Source organism: Miniopterus schreibersii (assembly GCF_964146895.1).
Source record: "Miniopterus schreibersii genome assembly, chromosome: 14".
NCBI classification, from domain to species: Eukaryota; Metazoa; Chordata; class Mammalia; order Chiroptera; family Miniopteridae; genus Miniopterus; species Miniopterus schreibersii.
This window is the reverse complement of record NC_138114.1, coordinates 3,537,543-3,562,632: the sequence shown is the minus strand read 5'-3', so window position 1 is coordinate 3,562,632 and position 25,090 is coordinate 3,537,543. Positions and strand designations below refer to the sequence as shown.

The window sequence follows — 25,090 nt, the reverse complement described above, 5'->3', positions numbered from 1 at the left end:
TGGGAACTATGATGTTAAAGTAGTTGTGGAATGTTGTGTCCAGAAACCCTTTATTTGAAGCTCTGCATCTCTCCAAAGTGACTTAGATTCTCTGAGAGAGAGTGGGATATTTTAACCTTACAGATATAATTCGAAATGGCAAAGTTTCTGACAGCGTATGGTTTTAGTAAACAGTTTCACTGTGAGTAAGCAGCAGCAGTAGTAGTCAGAGTGTTTCTCTTAACACCACACAACTGGAGCATGGCCTTTGGAATAGTGCTCTTTCCTGTTGACTTTACAGCTGTTTTTATCTGCTTGTTATTCTAGCCTTATGAATGGCAGAGCAGAGTTTTACAATTATAGTCAATTTTGCCTTGTCATTTACATTTATTGGGCTGGATGAACTTGTTCCAGTGTGCACAGATATTCTGTCCATCCTTTCTATTTATTTTTCTTCTTGGTTTCACTTTAGGTAGTTTCTGTTGCCACATTTTCAAAATGTCCTGCAGTGTTTAATCAGTTATTAATCCCAACCATTATAATTTTAATCTCTGAAAGTTTAGTTGGGTCTTTTTTTATAGTTTTCTTGTCTATTTAACATATTCAGTGTTTCTTCTTAAATGCTATGTGGAATACAGTTATTTTTTTGTTTTGTTTTAATCCTCACCTGAGGACATGTTTATTGATTTTAGACAGAGGACGGGAGAGAGAGAAAGAAACATCTATCAATTGCCTCTTGGACATGCCCCAACCTGGCACCGAACCCGTAACCTAGGCACATACCCGGGTCTCGAATCAAACCCATGACCTTTCACTATACAGGACATTCCTCCAACAGACTGAGCCAAACCGGCCAGGACTATAGTTAGTTACTTTTAATGTCCTTGTCTACTAATTCTATCATCTGTATAGTTTCTGGGTCTGATTGTATGGATTGATTTTTCTCCTCATTATGGGTCATATTTTCCTGCTTCTTTGTATGCCTGATAATTTTTGATTGGATGCTACTCATTTAGACTTTTACTTTTACTTTGTTTGATATTGGATATTTCCCTATTAAGTTTTGGCTTATTCTGAGCTGCATCTATGTTATGTTTGATCTTTATGAGGCTTTTAAATTTTAAGTGGGAGAGCAGCCTTTAGGGTTCACCTTCTCTTCCCCCAAAATATATTACCTGTTTCCCCTGAATTACAAGGTTTTCTACTATGGCTACTAGGAACGTGAACTTTTTCCATTCCTGAGAAAAGAAATGGTCTAGGGATTGTTCCCTTTGCTCTTTTGGGGGAAGTCCTTTTCCTTGCCTTCAGTACTTTTTTCCCCACACATTTGCTCATCAGTATTCAGCTACATAGTTGAGCAGAACCCTCTGTAAATCTCCAAAGTTCTTTGTGCAGCTCTCAGAGGAGCGCTGTGCTCTATGAACTCTAGCCACCTTCATCTCCCTGCTACTGGTTGGACTCGGAATACCTCAGGCAATTGTGGGGCTTACCTCAAGTGTTTCCCCTTCTCACGGATCATTGTGCTACCTGATGTCCATTGTCTGAAAACATTTCATAGATTTTGTCCAGTTTGTTAGTTTCAGGTGGAAAGGTAAATTTGGTCTCTGTTACTCCATCTTGTCTAGAAATGGAAAGCCTAGATCCTATGTGTTAGGATAATCACTATGTTCTATACCTTTGTAGTCCAGAAAAATGTTTTTTTCCTTTCATGAGGACTTAAGAATATAATGATTACCTCCAAATTAATAATCCATTCTTGTTTATTTCTCTTTTGTTTTGTTTTTTCTCTTCTTACCTTGCTTTTAGCTTGATCTGGAATTTCATGTTAAGTTGAAATACTGTTGTGTACTTTTATGTTTCGTTATGATTTATATGCTGCCTGTATAAAAATATTTGAGAAAGTGTACATATGTAAATTTAGTAGAACCAGGTTGAAAATAAATGAGGAAATTGTATTAAGAAAAAGTAAGGAATAGAATGACATGAAATTTAAATTCAGGCCTTTTTGTCTTGATAGATTTCCTAGGGACCTACCAGAAATACAACTGAGCTGCTTAAAAGCCAGAGCAGAGGTTGTCAGTGTATCCCTTTGCTTTTCAGGAAGGGCCATTAAAAATAAAAAACTCATGCCTTGGCTGGTGTGGCTCAGTATATAAAGTGTCAGCCCTAGGACTGAGGGGTCTCCGGTTCAATTTCAGTCAAGGGCATGTACCTAGATTGCAGATTCGATTCCCAGCCCCCCGTCAGGGCTCATGTGGGAGCCAACCAGTCAGTGTGTCTTTCTCACATCGATGCTTCCCTCCCCTTCCCCCTCCCTTTTTCCCTCCCCCCTCCCCCTCCCTTCCACTTGTTCTAAAAATCAATGGAGAAAATATCCTCTGGTGAGGATTAACAAAAAAACCGAAAAACTCTTAACTACCTTTGGGCCTAGTATGGGCTGTGTTTTAATATTTTTCTATGCCTCAAACAAGGAAGGTGTTGCTATTAAACCTTGATTTGTTATTGATGGGTTATTTAATTAAAAGTATTTAATTTCAGAATATAAATGAAGGGTATCTTTATCCCTTCCCACTTTGTAAAATTGGCTATATAAAGGTTATGTTCACCTTTTATTACTTTTTGATTTCTCTTACTTTCTTTTATTCTTGTCTGCATTTGATCTAGTTGCTTCATGGAAATTAAAATAACATTAACTGATAGAATAATAAATGATTTATACTCTATTTTACAAGGTTTTTGAGAGAACTTAAATTTTTAAAAATATTTTTTATTTGCAAATAATTTAAAATTTTTTAAAAGTTATTTTGTAAATAATAATACAATTACGGAAGAGTTAGAAAATAAAACAGTGCAAACTTTTCAGTGCAACTGAGCCACACCAGCCAGGGCTGTTGTTTTTGTTTCTATTTATAAAGATGACTACAAATTTTCTCATTTTCCCTCATGTTTTTTTTTTTTTTTTAAATATGTCTGTTGATTTCAGAGAGAGAAAGGGAGAGGGAAGCAGAGAGACAGAAATATCAATGATGAGAGAGTCATTGATCGGCTGCCTCCTGCACACTGCCTACTGGGGATCGAGCCCACAACCCGGGCATGTGCCCTGACTGGGAATCGAGCCTTGATCTCCTGGTTCATAGGACAACACTCAACCACTGAGGCACACCAGCCTGGCCCTCATGCTCTTTTGCACTCTACTTTTTTTATTAGTAATAACTCTTGGAAATCATTATTGGGGTTTATAGAAATCTTCCCCAGAGTATATTTAAAATTTTTTTTACAGTTGGCTTTAGACTATATTTTTTCCTTTGTTTCTTTGTTTCTTCATTTCTTCATTATCCTTTAAATTGTTCTTACAGTTATACCTGTATAGGTTATGTATGCGCGGTCAGTCTTTACTTAACATTGTTGATAGATTCATTGATATCAATGTTATAATGAAAACAATGTTATTAGAGGACCTGCTGTATACAAATTCAGTGTTTGCAAAATTTTGTATATTCAGCATATCCCTATTATTTGGTCCACATTTCAGTGGGAGATTGTTCAAAGGTTGTTGTCCTAAGTTTTGGTTCAGTTGCTGTAAAAAACTTCAAATTAGTTTAATTTTTATTATTTTTTATTATTTTTATTTATTTTTTATTTTGAAATTTATCTTTATTGTTGAAAGTATTACAGATATCCGCCCCCTTTTTCCCCCATTGGTCCCCTCCCCCCCACCCCACCCCTAGACCTTCACCGCACTATTTCTTGCTTTTTGAAGTAGGCCTGTAGTGCTGTGAACTTCCCTCTTAGGACTGCTTTTTCTTTGTCCCATAGATTTGGGTGGTTGTGTGTTCATTTTCATTTGTTTTCAGGAAGTTTTTTATTTCTTTTTTGATCTTATTGGTAACCCATTATTGTTTAATAACATGCTCTTTAACCTCCATGTGTTTGAATGTTTTGAGTGTTTTTACTGTGGTTGATTACTAATTTAATGCCATTGTGATCTGAGATGCTTGATATGATTTCAGTCTTCTTGAACTTGTAGAGACTTGTTTTGTGTCCTAACATGTGGTCTATCTTTGAGAATGACCCATGTGCATTTGAGAGGAATGCATATCCTGTAGTTTTGGGGTGAAATGTTCTGTAAATATCAATTAAATCCATTTGATCTAGTGTTCCATTTAGAGTCACTGTTTCTGTGTTGACTTTTTGTTTGGAAGATCTATCCAGTGAAGTCAGTGGGGTGCTAAAGTCCCCGACTAAGACTGCATTGATGTTGATTTCTCCCTTAAAGTCCTTAAGGTTATTATTGATAGGTCCTTATCTATTGCCATTTAAATTCTTTATGCCTGTGTTTCTCTATTTCTTTTTATTATTACAGCCATCCCTTTAACATTTCTTGCAATGCTTCTATTTAACGTTTCTTGCAGTGCTGGTTTGGCGGTGATAAACTCCTTTAGCCTTTTTTTGTCTGGGAAGCTCTTTATTTCACCATCTATTTTGAATGATAGCCTTGCTGGATTAGAGTAGTCTTGGTTTCAGATCCTTGTTTTGCATTACCTTGACTACTTCATGCCATTCCCTTTCTGATGAGAAGTCAGCTGACAGCCTTATGGGAGCTCCTTTGTAGGTAACAGATTGTTTTTCTCTTGCTGCCTTTAAGATTCTCTCTTGGTCTTGAATTCTTGGCATTTTAATTATGATGTGTCTGGGCGTGGACCTCTTTGGATTCTTCTTGCTTGGGACTCTCTGTGCCTCCTGAACTTGTGTGACTTTTTCCTTCACCAGGTTAGGGAAGTTTTCTGCCATTATTTCTTCAAACAGGTTCTCTCACCCTTTCTTTTTTTTGACCTCCTCTGGCAGTCATATGAGTGAATATTGTTACATTTCGTGTTGTCCCACAGCTCCCTTAGACTGTCTCCTGTTTTTTAATTGTTTTTTCATTTTGGATCTCTGATTGAATGGTTTTTTTTCCTACCCTGTCTTCTAATTCACTGATCTGTTTGTTCCTTCCAATGTATTCTTTATTTCTGCTCTATCATTCTTCATTTCTGACTGGTCAGTTTTCATAGTTTCCTTATCTTTTTTTCATGCTGTTGAGCATTCTTCAATCAGTATTCTGAACTCCTTATCTGATAGATTGCTTATCTCTGTTTCATTTAGCTCTTTTTCTGGAGACTTCTCTTGCTCTTTTATTTGGGGCTTATTTTTTGTCTCCCCATTTTGGCTGCCTATTTGTGTTTGTTTCTATGTATTACGTAGGCCTGCTAGGACTCTCAGTCTTTTTGGAGGATCTCTGGTGCAGGCCAATGTCAGACTCTGTTTGTGACGGGCCTTCAGCACCTTCTTTGGAGCTATCAACAACCCACAGCTTGAGGTCCCCTTTGTTGGGGCTGGGTGCATTTGGGCAGGATCAAGATGCACAGCAAAGTCTGCTTTTCCAAGGCCCAGGTCTAGAAGCAGATCAGGCAGAGATTCAAAGCACTCTGAGGTCTGTCTCTGCCTACAGGCTGATTAATACAATTATCTGAATGAGCCTCAGGCTGTAGAAACTCCTCAGGGGTAGGGCGGAAGGTTTTCCAGCAGGGTGGGGAAATTGCCTCCCCCCACCCCACCCCAGGCAAAAGCTGCTTGGAAGGTAAATGTCTGCTTATGAAAGATGCCCTCTGCCATATGGGGGAACGTCTCGGCACAGGAATCCAGGGGCGTGTCCTCTGAGATCTATCTCCAGAGCCCACAACCCCAGACTCTCCTCACACAGCTCCAGTCCACTCTGACTTCCCTCTGCTGGAGCCCAAGGTGAATGGCTGCAAACGACACTTTGTGCGTTGGCTCTTTAAGAGGGTGCTTGTATTTCCAGCCATCTCTCCCCGGCAGACTGAAACCTGGTTGCTTTTCACAGCCAGATGTTTATGTGGGCACCTTTTTCAGTTCTGGGCCTCTTGGCTGGGAAGCCCAGCTTGGGGTTTAGACCCCAGAGTTCTCAGTGGGAGCCTCCCACAGCTGAGATCTCCCCTGGACCTTCAGCTGCTGCCCGTGGGAGCCCAGCCAGCCCTCTCGTGCCTCCGCACTTCCTACCAGTCTCTATGCGGTCTCCCCTTTTCCTCCTTGGTTAGGAGAGTGCTCTCCAGCTGGTCTTCAGTTGCAGTTGATTATTCAGGGTGGTTTTTGTATATTTCAGTTGTAATTCCAGTTTGGTCCCGGGGGAGTGTCAGTGTATCTTCTACTCAGTCTGCTGCCATCTTTAATCTCTCAAATTAGTTTTAAATCGGTAGCTTATTTTTCTCTGGCTTACTAGTTCTTAGGTATTTATCTCGACTGTTTTCAAGTTGCTGTATTGTTGTTGACCAGCTTCCTCTGTGGTGGTGGTCTACAATTTCTAGAGTATCTAAGAACATAGAAGGAATGAGAATGGGGAGGCAATGAACAATTCTAGGCGGCCAGGAGCTGGAATGTTACTGCACTTCTGTTCATACATCATTGAGCAGAACTTAGTCATGTGCCCAAACAGCAGGAGATACTGGAAAATCGGGACAAGTGTGTGTCCAGTTAACTATTTTTGAAGGAAAGTGAAGGGGATAATCAATATTCTTTAGCCACAGGTATCTCAATGTATTTACAGTTTCTCCTCTCATATTTCTTAGTATGATAATCATCTTCCCAATATAACTGGCCCATTATATATTTAATGGTATTTTAATTGTTAAAAGGTGACACCTATTTCAACTGATATTTTTATCATGGTTCATTCTAGTATCTTTTATGATTGTTGAATTAAAAGCTAAGTTGTATTTTCACACAGTATGGAATTTTATGTTTTGTTACTTGGACATTAAGAGTTTATGTTTATATTATGCTATTTCAAGGTGATATTCTGATGTGATAATGGCTTGCTTTTATAAAAGTTTCACTACCAATTATACTTTTGAAGTTATCTTCACAAACAGCTGAGTAGTAGTATGCATTGTTCTTCAGGTCGATAGGAGTTGACAGTTTTCTCATAAAAATAGCAGCTGTATCTTTAAAAGGTTTATATGTAGAATTTAATTGAATCAGGGAGGAAAGGTTTTTCAGCTGTTTCTCCTTTGTATACCTGTGTATTATATTCTCTTCATGTTAACATATTCTAAATATCTAGTTCTTAAGCAGTACTGACATCCTTGGTTTTAGTTTAGAGATGTCTGTAGTTTTCTCTACAGTAATTTAATCCTCCGAATAGTGAACAAATTATTAAATTTTAAGTTTATTTTTGTCATAATTTAGAACAATTTGAGATTATATGATTATAGTTAAAAGTTCTAAAGAGCTGACTAAATGTTAGTAATGCTGCCATCTTCTTGTGCTGTGGACTAAACAACACCTTGTAAACTCCACATGGCATGGCCCTTCCCAGAAGTTCCATTTTCCTTCCATGCTCTGTCCTGGCCAGAGGTGTTTCTTGAATCAGGAGATTAATATGGTTCTTTAAGAAACTAGGTGAACTGGGGCTATTACCACATGCCTTGGTTCACTGAATTTGCCTCTGTTTTGAGGGGCTTGGTCCAGAGTGACTAGTTAATTTACTCCGCTTCCTTGTGGGATGATGGGTAAGTATATGCCATACACTCAATACAGGTGTGTACTGGGTAGGTTAGCAGCCCACCCCCTAGTACTGAGTGTGAAGGAAAGCTTGATGCAAAACCTCCTTACCCTTCCTACCCATATAGCCCTCTAAATTCCAGGAAGAAAGGCCAAAATTGCTTTATCTTTAGTTTTGTGAAGCCCATTTTTGGTGCAGCTTGAGAGGCTGTAGACTGGGCTGGCAGTAATGCTGGTGGCTTAGTCAGGTAGTCATGTGGAGAACTAGGAACACCTGAAGAGTACCTGTATCCAAATTGGATCGTGTTTTAATGGATGATGGCTACATTTTCCCCATGTTAGAAGAATCCTAATAAAAGGAACTGCTTTTTAAGTTCTAGAGGTCTAGTTGTTCAAAACCCCCAAGGATAGAAATTTATTTCCCTGTGGAAGTAGGACCTTAACCTCGTGCACGCAGTAGGGGCTGGTATAGTTGTGGAATTTTCTTAGGAACTTCAGCACCAAAAATATCCATGTAGTTAAAGCTGGGAATAAAGCAGATTAAAAAAAAAAAAAAGTTCTAAAGAGCTAAAAGGTATCCTAATCTTTGTAAAACTTTCTCCCCCAAACTTCCTCAGGTTCTAACACCCACCTTTAAAAAAAATACATCCTTAACAATTTTTTAAAAGGCCAAATCCAGATTAATTTTCCCCTTTGAATTGCCACCAAAGTACCCCCCCAATACTTGTGCATTGCAGCCCTTTGCTTTTTTCAGAATTTCCTTAGTTGTGGCACATGCTGATTGAATTACTGGTAAGAGTGTGATTTTGTTCTCAGGTTATTCTTCAGTGGGAAAGGCTGGATGAATTTATTTTCATCCTCACCGGAGGATCTGTTTATTGATTTGAGAAGTGGAGGGAGAGGGAAGGAGGGCAGAGAGAGAAAGAAAAAGAAAGAAACATTGGTGTGAGAGAGAAACATTGATTGGTTGTTTCCCGTACAAGCCCTGACTGGGTATCAAACCTTGCAACCTTTTGGTATACAGGATGGCGCTCCAACCATCTGAGCCACCTGGCCAGGGCAGGCTGGATGAATTCTGATTAGCTTATATTGTATTTGCCCTCATTTAGTACATAGTCTTCTTTCAAACTCAGAAATCAATTTGGTAATATTTTAAAAGTTTTTATGACTTAAAAGCAGTTATTCTAATTTTTTTTCCTTTTGGGAACTACTTTAATGAAAGATAGTATAACACTGTCATTTCTTCTTAGCTTTTCATGAAGTAACTTTTCTTTCCTCTGCTTTATAATTGTGATTTAACACACCACTATGTTAACCATAGCATTGGCATTATAATTGTAAAAACTAATTTGTATCTATTATTTTGATAGAAGCTGGATTCTCTCATGGATAAATGTTTCATAGGTCTGTCATTGGCATATTTTTTCCTTAGCTGTAATAGAGTGTTAAACTTGAGGTTCTCTTTGTTTGTCATGCCCTGGATAATTGAATAGTAAAAAATAGTATATTCAAGATGACTAGGACTGAACTATGTTAAAATTTCAAATCTTAGCTTATTCCTAAAGAGCTTTGTACTTACTCTTAAATATTCTCAGTCAGATTGCAGAACAAACAGAATTCACAAATATTTTAAGAGAGAAAAAGTTAAGGAATCTGGTTAATATGATGTGTCTGCTTTACAAACCAGAATAAAATTAACAAGATTAAAGATGAGCCTGGTGGTGCAATCAGAATTACCCAGATAAAACTTAGCTAGGTTGCTAAATGGTATGGTAAGGATGAATTTCATTTTTCATGGAAAGTTGATTGCTATATATTTTTTGCAGATACTGTACACAATCACTTTCACTGAATGTCGTCATATAAGCGTTGTGTGATTTTCATATACAATTCATTCAGGTGCATGTGAATTTCCATATCATTTTGGAATAATGTAAAGAGCTCGGAGTCAGTCATTGTTAAGCACCTGTGGTCCCTCTCCCCAGTGTGTATTAACCACATTCAGATATTATACCAATTTTTGGAAAGTAGGATGTGTCTTTATCTCCTCCCCCTCCCTATATTAAGCTCTATATTAACCATGTACAACTTCCAGTTAATAGTCAAGGAAAAGTTCTAATTGGATCCACTTTCTTTTAGATACTCATTACCATTAAAATGGTAAAACATCATCAAAAACTGCCTTATTCGTTTAACAGAGTAAACAAAGTTGATTGAATATGTCCTTTTAATATAACTTATTCATTTATTGTCTACACAGTTAAGTGTTCAAGGGCTTTTTAAAAAATTTTTTTATTGTGGTTAAAACCACAACTTGAGATCTGCCCTCTTAAGAAACTTTTAATGTACAGTAGAGTATTATTAGCTGTGAGCACCATGATGTACAACAGATCTCTTTAGAACTTTTTTATCTTGTATGACTGAAGCTCTATACCCATTGAACAGCAACTCCCCATTTATTCTTCCCACCAGCCCTTGTCAACCACCATTCATTCTGTTTTTATGAGGTTGACAACTTTAGATAGTTCATATAAGTGGAATCATGCAGTATTAGCCCTTCTGAGATTGCCTTATTTAGCACAACATCCTAAGGGTGTCAACCAGTGGTAGCTGACTCCAGTTCAGTGCCAACAGGAATCCCCAGTTTGGGGTGTGGTCAAGAAGGAAACTTTATTCAGTGCAAACAGTGCTATAGCACTCCTGTGAAAAGAGCACTGCTGTAGAACAGCTCAGTTGTGATGCAGAGCCGCTGTGAAAACAGCATGGCTGCGAGGCTGCTCCCCAGCCAGGCAGCCAGGGTGTCAGGCCCTTGTTCAGCCAAGCAGCTCTGCTCTTTTTAAGTTTGTCTTCAGGGGAGAATGCACTCTCCCAGCCAGAGGGGAGCTTGCTTAGGAGGACAGAAGATCCTGCCCCTGGTTCCTTATTGGTCCATCCTCATGCAAATGAGGATGCCAAGTTCTCACAGTTTGATTGGTCCAAATGACACTGTTCTGATTGGCCAGAATAGAACCATACTGATTGGTCAGAGCTCTACAGCTCTGATTAAATAGGGAAAGCCCCAACCCTATTGATTGAAATAGGATTCCAGGAAATGACGGAGAAACAGTGCTGGTAGGCAGTTCAGTACAGAGGTAGGCAGGTTAGCGCAGAGGCTTCTGCAGGAAGTACAGTTTGCATGAGAGGCTGTTATGCAGAAATGGCTGTTGGGCTTCTGGTTTTTTATTTGAGCCCAGATAGCCACCAGGAACCCTTCTTAGTAGGTATCCTCCCCCCACAATCAGGGTTCACAGGGCTCATCCATATGGTAGCATGTGATAGGATTTCTTTCTATTTTATGGTTGAGTAATAATCTGGTGTGTGGATATATCTAACATTTTTCTTTATCCATTCATCTGTTGATGGCCAGTTAGGTTGTTTCCACTTCTTGGCTATTGTGATACAATGCTGCAGTGAACATGGGAGTGCAAATATTTCTTAGAGATCCTGATTTCAATTCTTTGGATAAACACCCCGAAGTAGGATTGTAGGATTATGTGGTAGTTCTATTTTTAATTTTTTGGGGACCTCCATATTGTGTTCCATAATGGCTGTACCATTTAAATTCCCTCTAACAGTGTTTAAGGAACCTTTCCAATTTGTCTGCATTCTTGCCGACGTTTGTTTTTTTCTGTTTTTTTGAGTGTGATATGATATCTCATTGTGATTTTGATTTGCATTTTTTTAAATGATTAATGGTGTTGAGCATCTTTTCATATGCCTTGTTGGCCCTTTGCATGTCTTCTTTGGAGAAATTCAAAGTTCTTTGCCCATTTCTTATTTCTTATTTATTTATTTTGCTGTTGAATTGTAAGAGTTCCTTTTATAGTTGACCCTTGAACAATGTGGGAGTTAGGGGCGTTGACTGCATCCCTGTATCCCCCTGTCAGAAATCCATGTATAACTTTTGACTCTCCAAAAAAACTACACTCGGTGCTTTGCATCTGTGGATTCAGCCAAATGTGGAATGAAGACAGTATTTTGATCTGCAGGTGAGAATTCGAAAATACTGTTTCACAATCCACCATAGGTTGAATCGACTGTTGGTTTGATTGTCAGATGTAGTACCTGCAGATACAAAAGGCCAGGTGTATTTATTGGAAAAAATGTGTATAAGTAGACCCATGCAGTTCAAACCTGTGTGGTTCAAGGGTCAGCTATATTTTCTTTCTTTTAATTTTATTTATCTTTATTGTTAGTATTACAGATGTCCCCCTAGGGTCAACTGTTTTCGATAGTAAACACTTATCAAGTATATCATCTGCAAGTATTTTCTCCTATTCTGTAGGTTGCCACTTCATTCTTTTAGTTATTTCCTTTGCTGTGCAGAAGGCTTTTAGTTTGATCTAGTCCTGCTTGTCTATGTTTTCTTCTGTTGCTTGTGCTTTTGGTGTCATATCCAAGAAGTCATTGCCAGACCCAGTGTTCTGTATCTTTTCTTGCATTTTCTCTAGGAGTTTCATGGTTTCAGATCTTATCTTTAAGTCTTTAATCCATTTTGAGTTGGTTTTTGTATAATCCAGTTTCCCAGCACCATTTTAAAAAAGAATACATATTTTTTTATTGATTTCCGAGAGAGGAAGGGAGAGGAGAGAGAAAAACATCAGTGATGAGAGAGACATTTATTGGCTGCCTCCTGCACACCACCTATTAAGGATCAAGCCCACAACCTGGGTGGGCATGTGTCCTGACTGGTAATTGAACTGGGCTCTCCTGGTTCATAGGTCATTGCTTAACTGCTGAGCCACGCTGGCTAGGCTCCCAGCAGCATTTGTTGAAGGGACTATCCCCACTGGTGTAGTTTTGGCACCCTTGGTGAAGATCATTTGACCATATATATGTAGATTTCTTTCTGGGCTATCTACCCTGTTCCATTGGTCTATATGTATGTCTTTATACCAGTACCCTACTGTTTTGACTACTGTAGCTTCATGATGTGTTCTGAAATCAGGAAGCATAAGTCCTCCAAGGTGTTTTTGGGCAGGGGGGGGACTGTTCTAGCTATTTAAGGTTGTTTGTAGTTCCATATGAATTTTAAGTTTTTCTTATTACTGTAAAAAATATCATTGATAGGAATACATTGAATCTGTAGGTCACTTGAGGTAGTATGGACGTTTTAACAATATTGTCTTTCAATCCATGAAGACAGGCTGTCTTTCCATTTATTTGTGTCTTTAGTTTCTTTTCAGCAGTGTTTTGTAGCTATCGATATACAGATCTTTTGCTTCGTTGGTTAAGTTTATTCCTAAGCATTTAAAAATTTTTGATGCTATTGTAAATGGGATTTTCTTCATTTTATCTTTTGGATTGTTTTTTTGTTAGTTGTATAGAAGTGCAGCTGATTTTTCTATCTTGACTTTGTATTGTACAACTTTACTGAATACATTCTAAAAGTTATTTTTGTATGTGTAATCTTTAGGGTTTTCTATATATAATATCATGTCATCTGTGAATAGAGAACATTTTACTTCTTTCTGTTTTGGATGCCTTTTATTTCTTGTCTAATTCCTTTTGTTAGTATGTACAATACTATTTCTAATAAAAGCAGTGAGAGAGGGTGTCTTGTCTTGTTCTTGATCTTAGAGGAAAAGCTTTTAGTTTCTGTTTGTTGAGGGTAATATTGTGTTGTGGGATTTTTTTAAAAAGTATATGACCTTGATTATGTTGAGGTCACATTTCCTTCTATCCCAAGTTTGTTGAATGTTTTTATCATGAAAAGGTTGAATTTTGTCAGATACTTTTTCTGTACTTGTTGAGATGATCATGTGATTTTTGTCCTTTCGTTTAATGTGGTGTATCACTTTGGTTGATTTTCATGTTGACCCATCCTTGCATGTCAGAGATAAATCCCACTTAGTCATGGTGTGTGAGATCCTTTTAATGTGCTCATGAATTTGTTTCTGTAGTATTTTATTGAGGATTTTTGCCTCTATATTGTTCTAACTCATCTCAAGGACTTTTGAGATGAGTTAGAACAATATATCCTAGTCTGCTTTTTAATAATACCTGTTAACAGAGTGTTTTCATGTCAGTTATTCCATTTGTTTATTGCAGTCTCTCTGTTAGTTGGGAGACAATATATATTCCAATTTTTTTTCTGAAGATGCTGTATTCAGACAATTGCACATAATTACATAATAACTGTCATTGGTATTATCAATAATAATTAATACTTGTATAGCATATATTGTTTCAGGCACTCTTCCAAGTGTCTTACATATATTTATTTAATCTTCACTACAGCCCATTGCAGTAGGTAGTTATTAACAGAGATGAGAAAAATGTTGAGTAACAACTGGTAGTAGGAGAGCTTACCATTTATCTGTCTTTTAATCCAGACCATCTGATTCCTGAGTTGTCTTTGTTAACTTCAATGTGTTGCCACTCACAATTAACTAGGAGGGTGTCAATTTAATTTAGAACCTTTACCTGCTCTGCTATTTTGCTACCTCTGGTACCAGATAACCTATTCCCTCCCTTACTCCCTTCCTTTCCTCCCCTTCCCCTTCCCCCCTTCCCTCCTCCCTCCTTTTTATTTTTAAAAATATTTTTATTGATTTTTTTTTATTTTTATTTTTAGAGAGAGGAAGGGAGAGGGAGAGAGAAAGAGAAACATTGATGGGAGAGCGGAACATCGATAGGCTGGCTTCTGCACATGCCCTACTGGGTATCAAGTCTGAAACCCAGGCATGTGTCCTGACTGGGAGTTGCACCGGAAACCTTTTGGTGCACTGGGTTTCTCCCAACAAACTGAGCACACCGGCCAGGGCAAATAACCTTTGTATTATCCGAAGGGTTACCTGAAATCAGTGCTTTTCATATTTATTTTTTTTCATCCTCACCCAAGGATATGTTTATTGATTTAGGGCAAGGGGAGTAGAGAAACAACAATGTGTGAGAGAAATATCTATCAGCTGCCCTAACAGGTGATCGAACCCACAGCCTTTTTGTTGCTCAGGACAGCACTCCAACCAACTGAGCCACCTGGCCAGGGCTGAAATCAGTGCTTTTTAAGTAAAGTGCTTGAGCTTTGAGGCACCTGTTCTTTCCAAAGGTCTGTGCTTTCGGTATTAGAGGTTGCTTAAATGAGGGATCTATCAACTAGTAGGCATATAGATTATATGGTGGATGCTTGAGTGCCTATGTGGTTGTGCCTCAAGAGGCCTAATTAAGTGACTGTGTGAGTGCATGACTTGCTTTAGATTACTAATGCACCATCACTTTTTGCAAGCATGTTACATAAGAACAATGGGTCTGTATACAGAATACAAATGAGAGACTTTCTACTTCATGTAAGTTTCACAGTAGGATTCCTTTTAGTATTAAGATTTTCTAACACATTTAATATGTGAATCAATTTAAATTTGATCTTTTAAAAATCAGTTCTTGCCCTGGCTGGTATGGCTCAGTGGTTGGGCATCCTCCAGTGCGGTGTAGAAGGCAGCAGATCAATGTTTCACACTCTCCCTTCCTCTCTCTCTAAAAATCTTTAATAAGCAAGAACAAACAGTTCTTGTAGAGTTTACACTGTGATCTTGATGTCATAACATGGTTATTTTGAAGATAATAATTTGTATAAAAAGATAATTTTGTATGGTGTTTAATTCCAATTATGTTAGTTCACTGCAGCTAGTAAGGGAAGATGGTTACTTTTTTAATGTTGATTTTTTGGCCAGTCCTGAAGTACATCTCTCCTTGTACTCTTATTTTTTTGTATATAGTATTGAAAATACATAGATTATTAAACTCTTAATAAACAGAAAATCTCTAGTGAGATGAAAACCATTCATTTGAAGGATAAAGGACAAAATTTAACATCACTTTTGTAAAGGATGGAAGAAACGTTGTCAGTCTTTGTTTAATCAGTCTCCTTCGAAAATAAGGATATGTTCATTTTATACAAGTTTAATCGTATGGATTTGATTATACAGGTTCACAGTTCTTTATTCTGAATTTTCAATTTTGAAATCCAGAGTGTTAAACTGAAAAAATATTTCATTGTTTATAGTAAATTGATTTGCCAGCAGGCTACCCTAAACTGAGTTGGGACAATAACCCACTTGGTGTAAATACGTGTACATTTTGTTGCAGAAATCGAGTGTTATTACATAGTACTGCTTTAGACTCTGCTGTTTTGTAACATGTGGCATATGTACCATATTTACCTTAATAAAATTTGAAAACTTGCATAATAGCACTCATCTGGCCTTAGCAGTTTCACTTAAATGAATGTGGGCCTTTATCACTTGTTACAAGCTGCTGCCCTATTTCCATGGTTGGAAGAATGTGGGGCGTGAATCACTAGCATGAGGAATAAAGAACATATTGAATTAATTATACTGATTAATAAGTTAGCACAAGCCTGTCAAGAGGTTTAATTTCTTCTGCTGGTTGGTAATAGTTGTCCTCTGGAGCACTGATTGTCAGTTCTGTGGGAGAAGACCACAGTTGACTCGTCTGCCATAGGCGTGGGAGCATGGTGGGAATATGAGCTGCGTATTGTCCGTCCTGCTCTGTCTCGGGTATACGTTTATGCATTTAAATGATTCATTATGATTTTTATTTTATGAAATGAGACAGTTTTATACGGATGCAAAAATATGGAAACAGTTGACCTTTTCCTCATTTCTGTAGTCTCCTACGAAAGCTGTGTATAATGCCAGACATTGGAACCATCCAGACTCAGAAGAACTACCTGGACCACCAGTAGTAAAACCTCAGAGTGTCACAGTAAGTGAACTGTACTTTTTAATTTCATGTTTGTTTTATTATCTTTATTCATAATTTGAATTTCTCTGACTTTCCTGTTTATTTTGGACTTCCTAATTAAAATTTAGTGACTTCCTAATTACTATTTAGTTTAATTCATTGGAAAAGTGAGGATTGTGGACAGGATTATAGAAATTCTGGGCCTTCTAGGTTATAGATAAAAGGTTATTAATAAAAAATATTTTTGCTTCTTCTGACCCACATTTTATGGAATTATAGTATTTCGTTTTAAAGGGCAAAGTTGTCCATATTTGAAATTTGTATTAAGAGTTGTATTATAAATTCCATCCTGCATATATCTTAAAGTGGCTTTCAGTGGTTAATTCGCTTTTTAGAGAACTTTTTTCTGCATTCCAGTAATACCTTTCGATTCATAACACATTTGAAAAAGAGTCTTACAAATTAATTTCTTCAGAATAACTGGTAGGACCATATATATTAATACTTCTAGATAATGGTAACACCTCAGTCACCTGGAGCTATTGATAGCAGCAAAAGTTAGGAATAGAGATCTTTCTAAAATACAATGTATAATTAGTTCCCTCTCTTCTTAAGTTGAATATGTTAGCTCCTTTTACTAGTATAAAATTATCATTGTGTGTATTAGTAATTATATACGGTGCTCTTATTATGGCTATTTATTTCTACCCTAAACTACAGATTCCTGTACTTTAAAAATTCTTTTGTCTCTCTGTTGTAGTTTCTCTGTCCCATCCCTAACTTCGTATTAATGCTATTTATATATGGGATTGTGGTTTTTATTCCTTTTAATGGTCCTAGAGGTAAATAGCAGCAGATTGTGTGAAATGTAAGTTTAAGAAAGAGAAGGAATTCCTGAGTGGTTCTTTTGTGAATAAAACGTGTATCAATCTTACCTAGTAGTGAATGGAATCGTAAAATATCCCTTATGACCTTTCCGAGGCCTCCTCCCATCTTTTTTTCAATAGGTGAGGATGTCTTCAAAGGAACCAAATCAAAAAGATGATGGAGTTTTTAAGGCTCCTGCACCACCACCCAAAGTGATAAAAACTGTGACGATACCTACTCAGCCCTACCAGGAAATAGTTACTGCACTAAAATGCAGAAAAGAAGACAAAGAAGTAAGCAGCCATATAGTTGTACTCTGCACGGACAGATTTTTGTGTAACATTTAGCCTTTTAATGTCTTCAACTTATACAGTACACTGCTATTCACAGCTTTGAGTCACAAACTTGTCTTGTCCTAGTACTACCAGTGTTTTAAAAACATCTTTTAGTTGCCATATAATAAGCGATTTTATACACTTTTAAATAAAGTACAGCAAGTTTGTAGATTTAACTAACTATACTAGTTCATAGTTACAAAAGAGATGGACTTATTTTTCTTGGCAGTTATATACTGTTGTTCAGCACGTGAAGCACTTCAATGATGTGGTGGAATTTGGTGAAAATCAAGAGTTCACTGATGATATTGAGTATTTGTTAAGTGGCTTAAAGAGCACTCAGCCTCTAAACACACGTTGCCTTAGGTAAGCTCTTATTTTTACACTTGATAATTATATGCATGCTATAGCTCATTAAAGTTTTTCAAGTGGTTAGAGCTAAACATTTGTGCTTTTGTTATCGTGGATGTAGTTTATAGCCAGTGATAATATGTTAAAATGTGGTTGATTTCTTATATGGGACTTTATTCTGTATAGATGAAGGAAAGTTAGATATCCATAGCCTTTTAGGCTTCAGTTTCCAGATTTTTGAAAGAAGTGTTATGCTAAAGAATCCCTAAGTTCTTTTTCAGCTCACTATTTTAAATGAATTTGATTCATTTAAGCATATTTAATTTGGGTAATCTTTTGCATACTATAATGGATTGAATATCTTGATTTGATTGAATTATCCAGTCAATCAGAATATATTCAATTAAATATTTATAAAATTCGTGTATTAGAGGCATTATGAAAAGTAGCTGAGACTTTTTGCTTTTAATGGTAGTAAGTAACGTAAGAAATAAACTAAAGCTTGGCCATAGTGGCTCAGTGGTTGAGCATCAACCCATGAACCAAGAGTCACTGGTTCGATTCTCATCAGGGCATATGCCCGGGCTGCAGGCTTCATCTCCAGTAGGGGGCGTGCAAGAGGCAGCCAATCGATGTTTCTCATCAGTATTTCTCTCTATCCCTCTCCCTTCCCCCCTCTCTAAAATCAATAAAAACATATTTCTTTTGGAAAAAAAAGAAATAACCTAAAGACACTCATTTGTTATTTATATAGTTTAACATAACATACCTAATCACGTATTATACATATGTAAATTTTTAATAATTTGGTTTGCCCAGGCTTTTTATATTGTGATCTGTACAGGCAATAGCTTTGACATCCTAACCCCCTTTGCTTGTTTTGGTATTGTGCAAACAAAATACTAATGCACTAGCTATTTGTAGTCTCCCTAACCTAGTCTTATTTTCTTCTAGTGTTATTAGCTTGGCTACTAAATGTGCCATGCCCAGTTTTCGAATGCACCTGAGAGCACACGGAATGGTAGCAATGGTCTTTAAAACCTTGGATGATTCCCAGCACCATCAGGTATTTTTAAGTTTCTGGTATTGAGAAGCATTATTTAAAAATTGTAGTCTATTTGGTTATTGACAAATATCTTTATTGTATGTTCACATATAAATATTTCCTAAATGTGGTTGAGTTTTATTTGCTAAATATATAGAGCTTCATGCCAGAAGTTTTTGTTTAATAAATCATTGAAGATTATTTTCTCATGACCTTTATTTAGTTATCATAACGTATGGGATATTTAATTCTATAAACATTGATTTTCTCTAATCAGAAGGTACCAGAAAAAATCTTTTACTACTCTTTGATATCAATAGCATGACAAAAAGATTTTGAATTTTTTTTTAAGAGCATTTTGTCTGGATGTTGAATCTGGACATCACTCATTGTGAAAAAGAACTCCTCATTTTCTTTTTGACTTTGATGTTGCTTTCTCTTAAAAATACGTAATAAAAGTCAGGTTTAATATTTTTGAAGTTAAAAATAAATATTACTAATTATCTTGAAATACCTTTATTGTATTTTTGTTTAGGGAAATTATATTTCAAATGCAGAATAGGAGAGACAATCTGAGTCTTCTGAAACTGAAAGCAATGTACCTACCCCTGAGTGGGGATAACTCCATTACCAAGTTGTAGCAGATACAGAACAGTTAGGGGAGGAGAACTGTTAATTTGTTTTGTTATGCATTTGTGAGAGGACCAAGGCATTAATGTGTGTTCTTGGGGGCAGTGGATCTCCCAAGGCCTATATCGGGGTGGGGAACCTTTTTTGTGCCAAGAGCCATTTGGATATTTAACATCATTCATGGGCCATACAAAATTATCTACTTAAAAATTAGCCTGCTATATTTGGTCAAACACTTACCCCTAATGTGATGGCTGTAACTGCGGTTGCCTCGGCAGGGCCAGACCAAATGATTTCCCACCCGTGGCTTATACTATGTCATCTTAATTTCCAAAAGTAATTTTCTGTGTAAACATTTAATTAGTCACTTAGTCTGAAATATCTCTACTTTTGGGGATTTAAAGTTTAAATGTCTACACAGTTAATTGTTTCTATGTATTGAAATAAGTGTAACTACAATGTATCTTAAATGTTGGAATAATACTTACCTGAACTGTATCACTTTCATTACTTGTGGATTTTAGTACCTATTACAAGCAAAATGTGCCAACTACTTGATTTGAATGATTTTGAGAACACATAATTTTATTTTTAAATACTTGGTTCAACCAGACCTGATTGGTTTATTTTAAAGAAATGAGTGTAAATGTGTTTGGACATTTTAATTTTATATATCGACACAAACTCAGTTGTGTTTATTTTACAGAAAAACATAGCTAAGTTTCTGATATAGGTTTAAAAACACACATTATTGATTTTATTCATTGAAATTTGTTTCTTGAAATTCAACTTTATCTACTTAATCATAAAGAATGATAGTGAAGTATATTGTAAAATATAGAGAGCGGGTAGAAGAAAGTTCTGAGAACGCCTTGTTTAGCATGGAATGGCCACAGAAATATGTAGGAGATGTGCAGAAAGCACAACTTGAAGCAGCAATGCTTTGTTTATTTAATTCACATTTCTGTAGAATATTTTAAGGGGTGGGGGTTTCAATGAATAAAACATTTTCAAGCTTTCCACCATGTGAATAAATGTCAAAGTGGTCTTATTTTCTGAAATTGCCACTAATCGATTACATCACTTTTGGGGGGTCTGTTGTAGAATCTTTCCCTTTGTACTGCTGCCCTCATGTACATACTGAGTAGAGATCGTTTGAACATGGATCTTGATAGAGCTAGCCTGGATCTAATGATTCGACTCCTAGAACTGGAACAAGATGCTTCTTCAGCTAAGCTACTGAATGAAAAAGACATGAACAAAATCAAGGAAAAAATTCGAAGGCTCTGTGAAACTGTACACAACAAGCATCTTGATCTAGAAAATATAACGGTGGGTTCCTTCTTTCCATCATAAAATGAAAATTACTTTCAGAAAGTTTTAAATTAGTCACAGCAGGTGTGTGATTTTGGACAAATCATTTAACCTCTTGGTTTACAATCCTCCCGAGGTTTAGTCCTTAGTGTAATTCTGTTCTCTGCCTGAGATTCCTAAATTAGCCCATCTATATTTAGTTTTTTACCAGTGAAATTTTTATTGCATTTTGCCTAATTCTTTTCTCTTGATTTTTTTTTTTTTTTTAAATATAGAAATGACATTTAAGCTGTTAGGAATTTGCATTCTTAACTCTTGTGAGTTTCAGAGAATCTTCGAGGCCAGTGTCAGGGAGTCTCATTCATTGCTTCAGGTACCACGTCTCAGAAGGAGGATTGGAGACAGCTGCCCTCCCTGCAGCAGTGTCCCTTATAATTGGGGCAGTGGCCAGTAGTTACCCTTATGTTCAACACATCTCTCCAAGTTTTAAGTTGACTGTGTTGCTTTTGGTTGATTCCAGTTCTTTTTTATCCGTCTTTTTTACTTGTAGAATCAATAATACCCCCCAAGATTATCAGGCAAGTAGAAGATAATTCACCTTGTCGTTTTGAAAAAATAAAATTATTTGTTTATACGTAACCTGACTTTCAGGTATTTTCCAATGTCAAAACGATATAAACAGTGTTTTTTCCTACTGCTTACTGAACTGAAGACTCCAGCAATTGCCTCAGAAATTACAGAATGCTTTGCTGTGCCAGCCAGATGTGACTTAGGGATATTGCTCTGCTTGGTGAAGATAGAGTAGGGAATCTGAATAAAGTGGGGCTTGAGGGGGGGAAGCAAGTGCATTAAAAGGCACGATACAAAATTGACATACACTACTAAATAGTACTTTCACGTATCGAAGTTAGACAGTTGCTTTATGCTCAGATAGAGGGTAAACAATCCCTCTGTCTCACCAGACTACTTTTATGCTACTTTTAAAATGTAGTCACAGTTTTTATTTACTTTTAATGTTTTTATAACATGTACAAAATTTTAATGACATTAAAAAATAAATATAAGCCTATAATTTTTATTTGCTGCATACCTTTAGCGTTTTGTTTGTTTTGTCTCCCATATTATTCAACATTAAATTCTTTCCAGGTACTTGGTATTAAATAACATGATAAACTTGTTTGTTGCATTTCCTCCATGGTTTGTTGAATTTATTAGGGTATTTTCTTATACTGTACTAAATAAATAGTTTACTTACATGATTAAAACCAGAACAGAATTGCTAATTTTAGAATGTCTCTTTCCCTCCTAACTTAATATTTGTTTGTTTTAAATCTTAGACAGTTTGTACATTGACTGTCCCCCCGTGTATGTTTTGTTTTATTAGTTGCTTAATTTCTTCCTTGAAATATATTGCTACTCTTGATGCACCATGTAAAGATAATTTAAAATATTAATATTATAATGTTTTCAGATATAATTTAAATAACAGAGCTAACAGTAGCTGAATATAATATTCTCATTAATGATTTGGCTGTGCTTTTTTAACTCAGGACTATTTCAGTTTTCAAGTAAAATGTTTGAATTGTAGGCTGTGTTAAAATGCTAGCTTATAATACACTAAACGTAGCCTAAAATGTCAACAATCCTTTTTATGCCAAGAGAAATAAATGATAAATTCCCTTTTTAGCATAAAAACAGGAGCTTTTCCATGTTAACATCAAGTTACTGTCCCCTTTCTTCCTAAATCGAGCAAGCCTCGTTAGGCTTCAGACTCTGACTCGTGAGCCTAATGTACTTGAACCAGTCTCATTGAGTCTCCCTGTTACTCGTTCAGGGGCTTAGAAGGAGAATTAGGCAAAATGGATCTGTTTCTGTGATATTGAATTCAGTTCTATGTTTATGACCTTGGACATCAACCTTTTTAAAGATTGGACTAAAATGTTCTAGATCTTTTCTAAATCTGTAATACTAAGATTTGATGGTGAAATGTTTTTTGCATTTCTAAATACCTAATTTATATTCAGTTCCAAATAATCCAGGAGGACTTAATGTAAATTTACATCTTACAAAGGAAAGAAGCTTTTGGAAGAAAACCAGGTCTTTTCAGCTTTGCTAATTAAACCATTTCTTTTGTTATGCTGAAGCTCCTATTGCAACAAGAACCATACAGCTCTTTGCTGGGGGATAGCTATATGCTTCTAGAGTGGAATACAATATAAAAGAAAAATAATAATTAAAGGCAAATAAAGAGAAACAAAACCTTCAGTCTTGTTGTAAATATGACACACTTTTTGTGCTTCCTCTAGTGGTGGTCCTGAAATTATATATAATTTTGTCATGGTGGCCACACAATGTGTATCAAAGCTGCTTCTGCAGTAGAAAATTTATATGTGAAAAGATGCTGAAGTTTACTATAATTAGAACAATACTAACCAAAGCAATAAGATACCATTTTTTACTCAGGAAAAATTTTGAAGTGATGAGCTTTTGAGGGATTCAGGACAGCTGACACACGCACACTTTGCTCCTGAAGTGTTACTTGTTTTAACCTTCGTGATAAGTTAATTCAACAGTCCTACCCTTGAGCCTCTATACCTGAGAAATAACACCAGTATCTATTTCAATGAACTGATAAATGATAGACTACTTTAAATAATGGGTTTTCTCCATGAAAGCAAGCCAGTGGTTAAAATCATTTTTTCAACTTAGACTATTCAGGTAAAAACTAACATCACTTCAGTTTTAGTTATAAAAGCACTTACTGCACTGTGGCCCTGGCCGGTGTGGCTCAGTAGGTTGAACATCGGTCTGTGCACTGAAAGATCCCTGGTTCCATTCCAGGTCAGGGCACATGCCCAGGTTGCGGTTTGGTCCCAGTTTGGGGTGTGTACAGGAGGCAGCTGATTGATGTTTCACTCTCTCCCTCTCCCTTCCTCTCTCTAAAATCAGTTAAAAATTTTTAAAAAAGAATACTATGGGCTGGTAGCATGCAGTGAATTTTTCTAAAGGAAATCTCTAGAAGTGTTGCCTCATAGTCATTGCTAAGAATGAAGATTCATTAATGGTACTTCTGATTTTTAGACTGGGCATTTAGCCATGGAGACGTTACTGTCCCTTACTTCTAAACGAGCAGGAGACTGGTTTAAAGAAGAACTCCGGCTTTTGGGTGGTCTGGATCATATTGTAGATAAAGGTATGATAAATACACGTATAACATTTTTATATATTATTTAAAAGCCTGAAGAGAATATTTTACGTACATATTTCAGAAATAACTGCATCAGTTTGTAAAGATGTTTTTTTAGTAGCATCTTGCAAATCTCTAACTTTTAAAGGAAATGCCATTAATGCTTTGAAATTAGGAAGTTATGGAAAGAAAATAATTACAACAAATTAGAGTCTCATACATTTCAACTTGTAATAGTATAGGGCTTAGACTAAATAATGTTCAGAGAGGTTCCAGCATATCCATAGCATGTGTATAGTTGGCTTTTAATGTTCGCTAAGGGGTGGGTGTTGAGGTGTGAGGCGCACTAACTGACATGCACCTGTTTCTTCTCTCCTAGTGAAAGAATGTGTGGATCATCTAAGTAGAGATGAGAATGAAGAGAAGCTGGTAGCCTCCCTATGGGGAGCAGAGAGGTGTTTACGAGTTCTAGAAAGTGTAAGTCTAGACCACTATTTGAAGAAAGTTATTTAATCTTAACTGTGACTGCCAAATAACTTATATATCGCTATAGAGTTTCACTTTTAAGAAAATTCACATTGTGATTCTTTGAGCTACCAATGTTAATGAACGAGTTAAATGAGCAGTTTAGTCTTTTAAGAATATGTGTATTGCTGCCCTATACGAAACCTTGCATGTCAGGTTTGTTTATATTGCCTTATGTTTTTCTTCTTTCCTTAATGTGGAGTTCTGCTTAAATATAGGGTGTCCCCCCAAAATGTATACACACACTTTGAATAATTATAAAGGCAGTGTTTATTAAAATACATTTCATTTTCAAAATTGAGCTATCAGCCATTAAAGTGTGTATACATTTCTTGGGGACGCCCTGTATATTAACTTGTTTAGGGAAAATGATAGTTAAATGCAGTAGGTGTTTGTTTGTTTTTAACTATTAAGGATTTTCTTAATAATAATTGGCATTGAAGAATGGTACTGTTGAACTGTATGCAATAAGTATATTTGTTCTTTGGCTTTTATGAATAACTTGACCTAGTTTATTGAAGATTAGACTTTATGCTGCCAGTGAAATTCAGG

The 25,090-nt window shown here is 36.4% G+C and overlaps 1 protein-coding gene across 3 annotated transcripts in view; it reads left to right on the top strand.

Moving 5' to 3' along the window:
* The window catches only part of WAPL (WAPL cohesin release factor), an 89,633-nt gene that overhangs the window by 43,929 nt on the left and 20,614 nt on the right, over positions 1–25,090 (top strand). For all 3 annotated transcript variants that reach the window (XM_081158748.1, XM_081158749.1, XM_081158747.1), the window contains exons 5-11: positions 16,210–16,305; positions 17,292–17,444; positions 17,716–17,852; positions 18,792–18,903; positions 20,617–20,844; positions 23,908–24,019; positions 24,393–24,490. In XM_081158748.1, the coding sequence (XP_081014874.1) occupies positions 16,210–16,305; positions 17,292–17,444; positions 17,716–17,852; positions 18,792–18,903; positions 20,617–20,844; positions 23,908–24,019; positions 24,393–24,490 (936 nt within the window). The remainder of the gene's footprint in view (positions 1–16,209; positions 16,306–17,291; positions 17,445–17,715; positions 17,853–18,791; positions 18,904–20,616; positions 20,845–23,907; positions 24,020–24,392; positions 24,491–25,090) is intronic.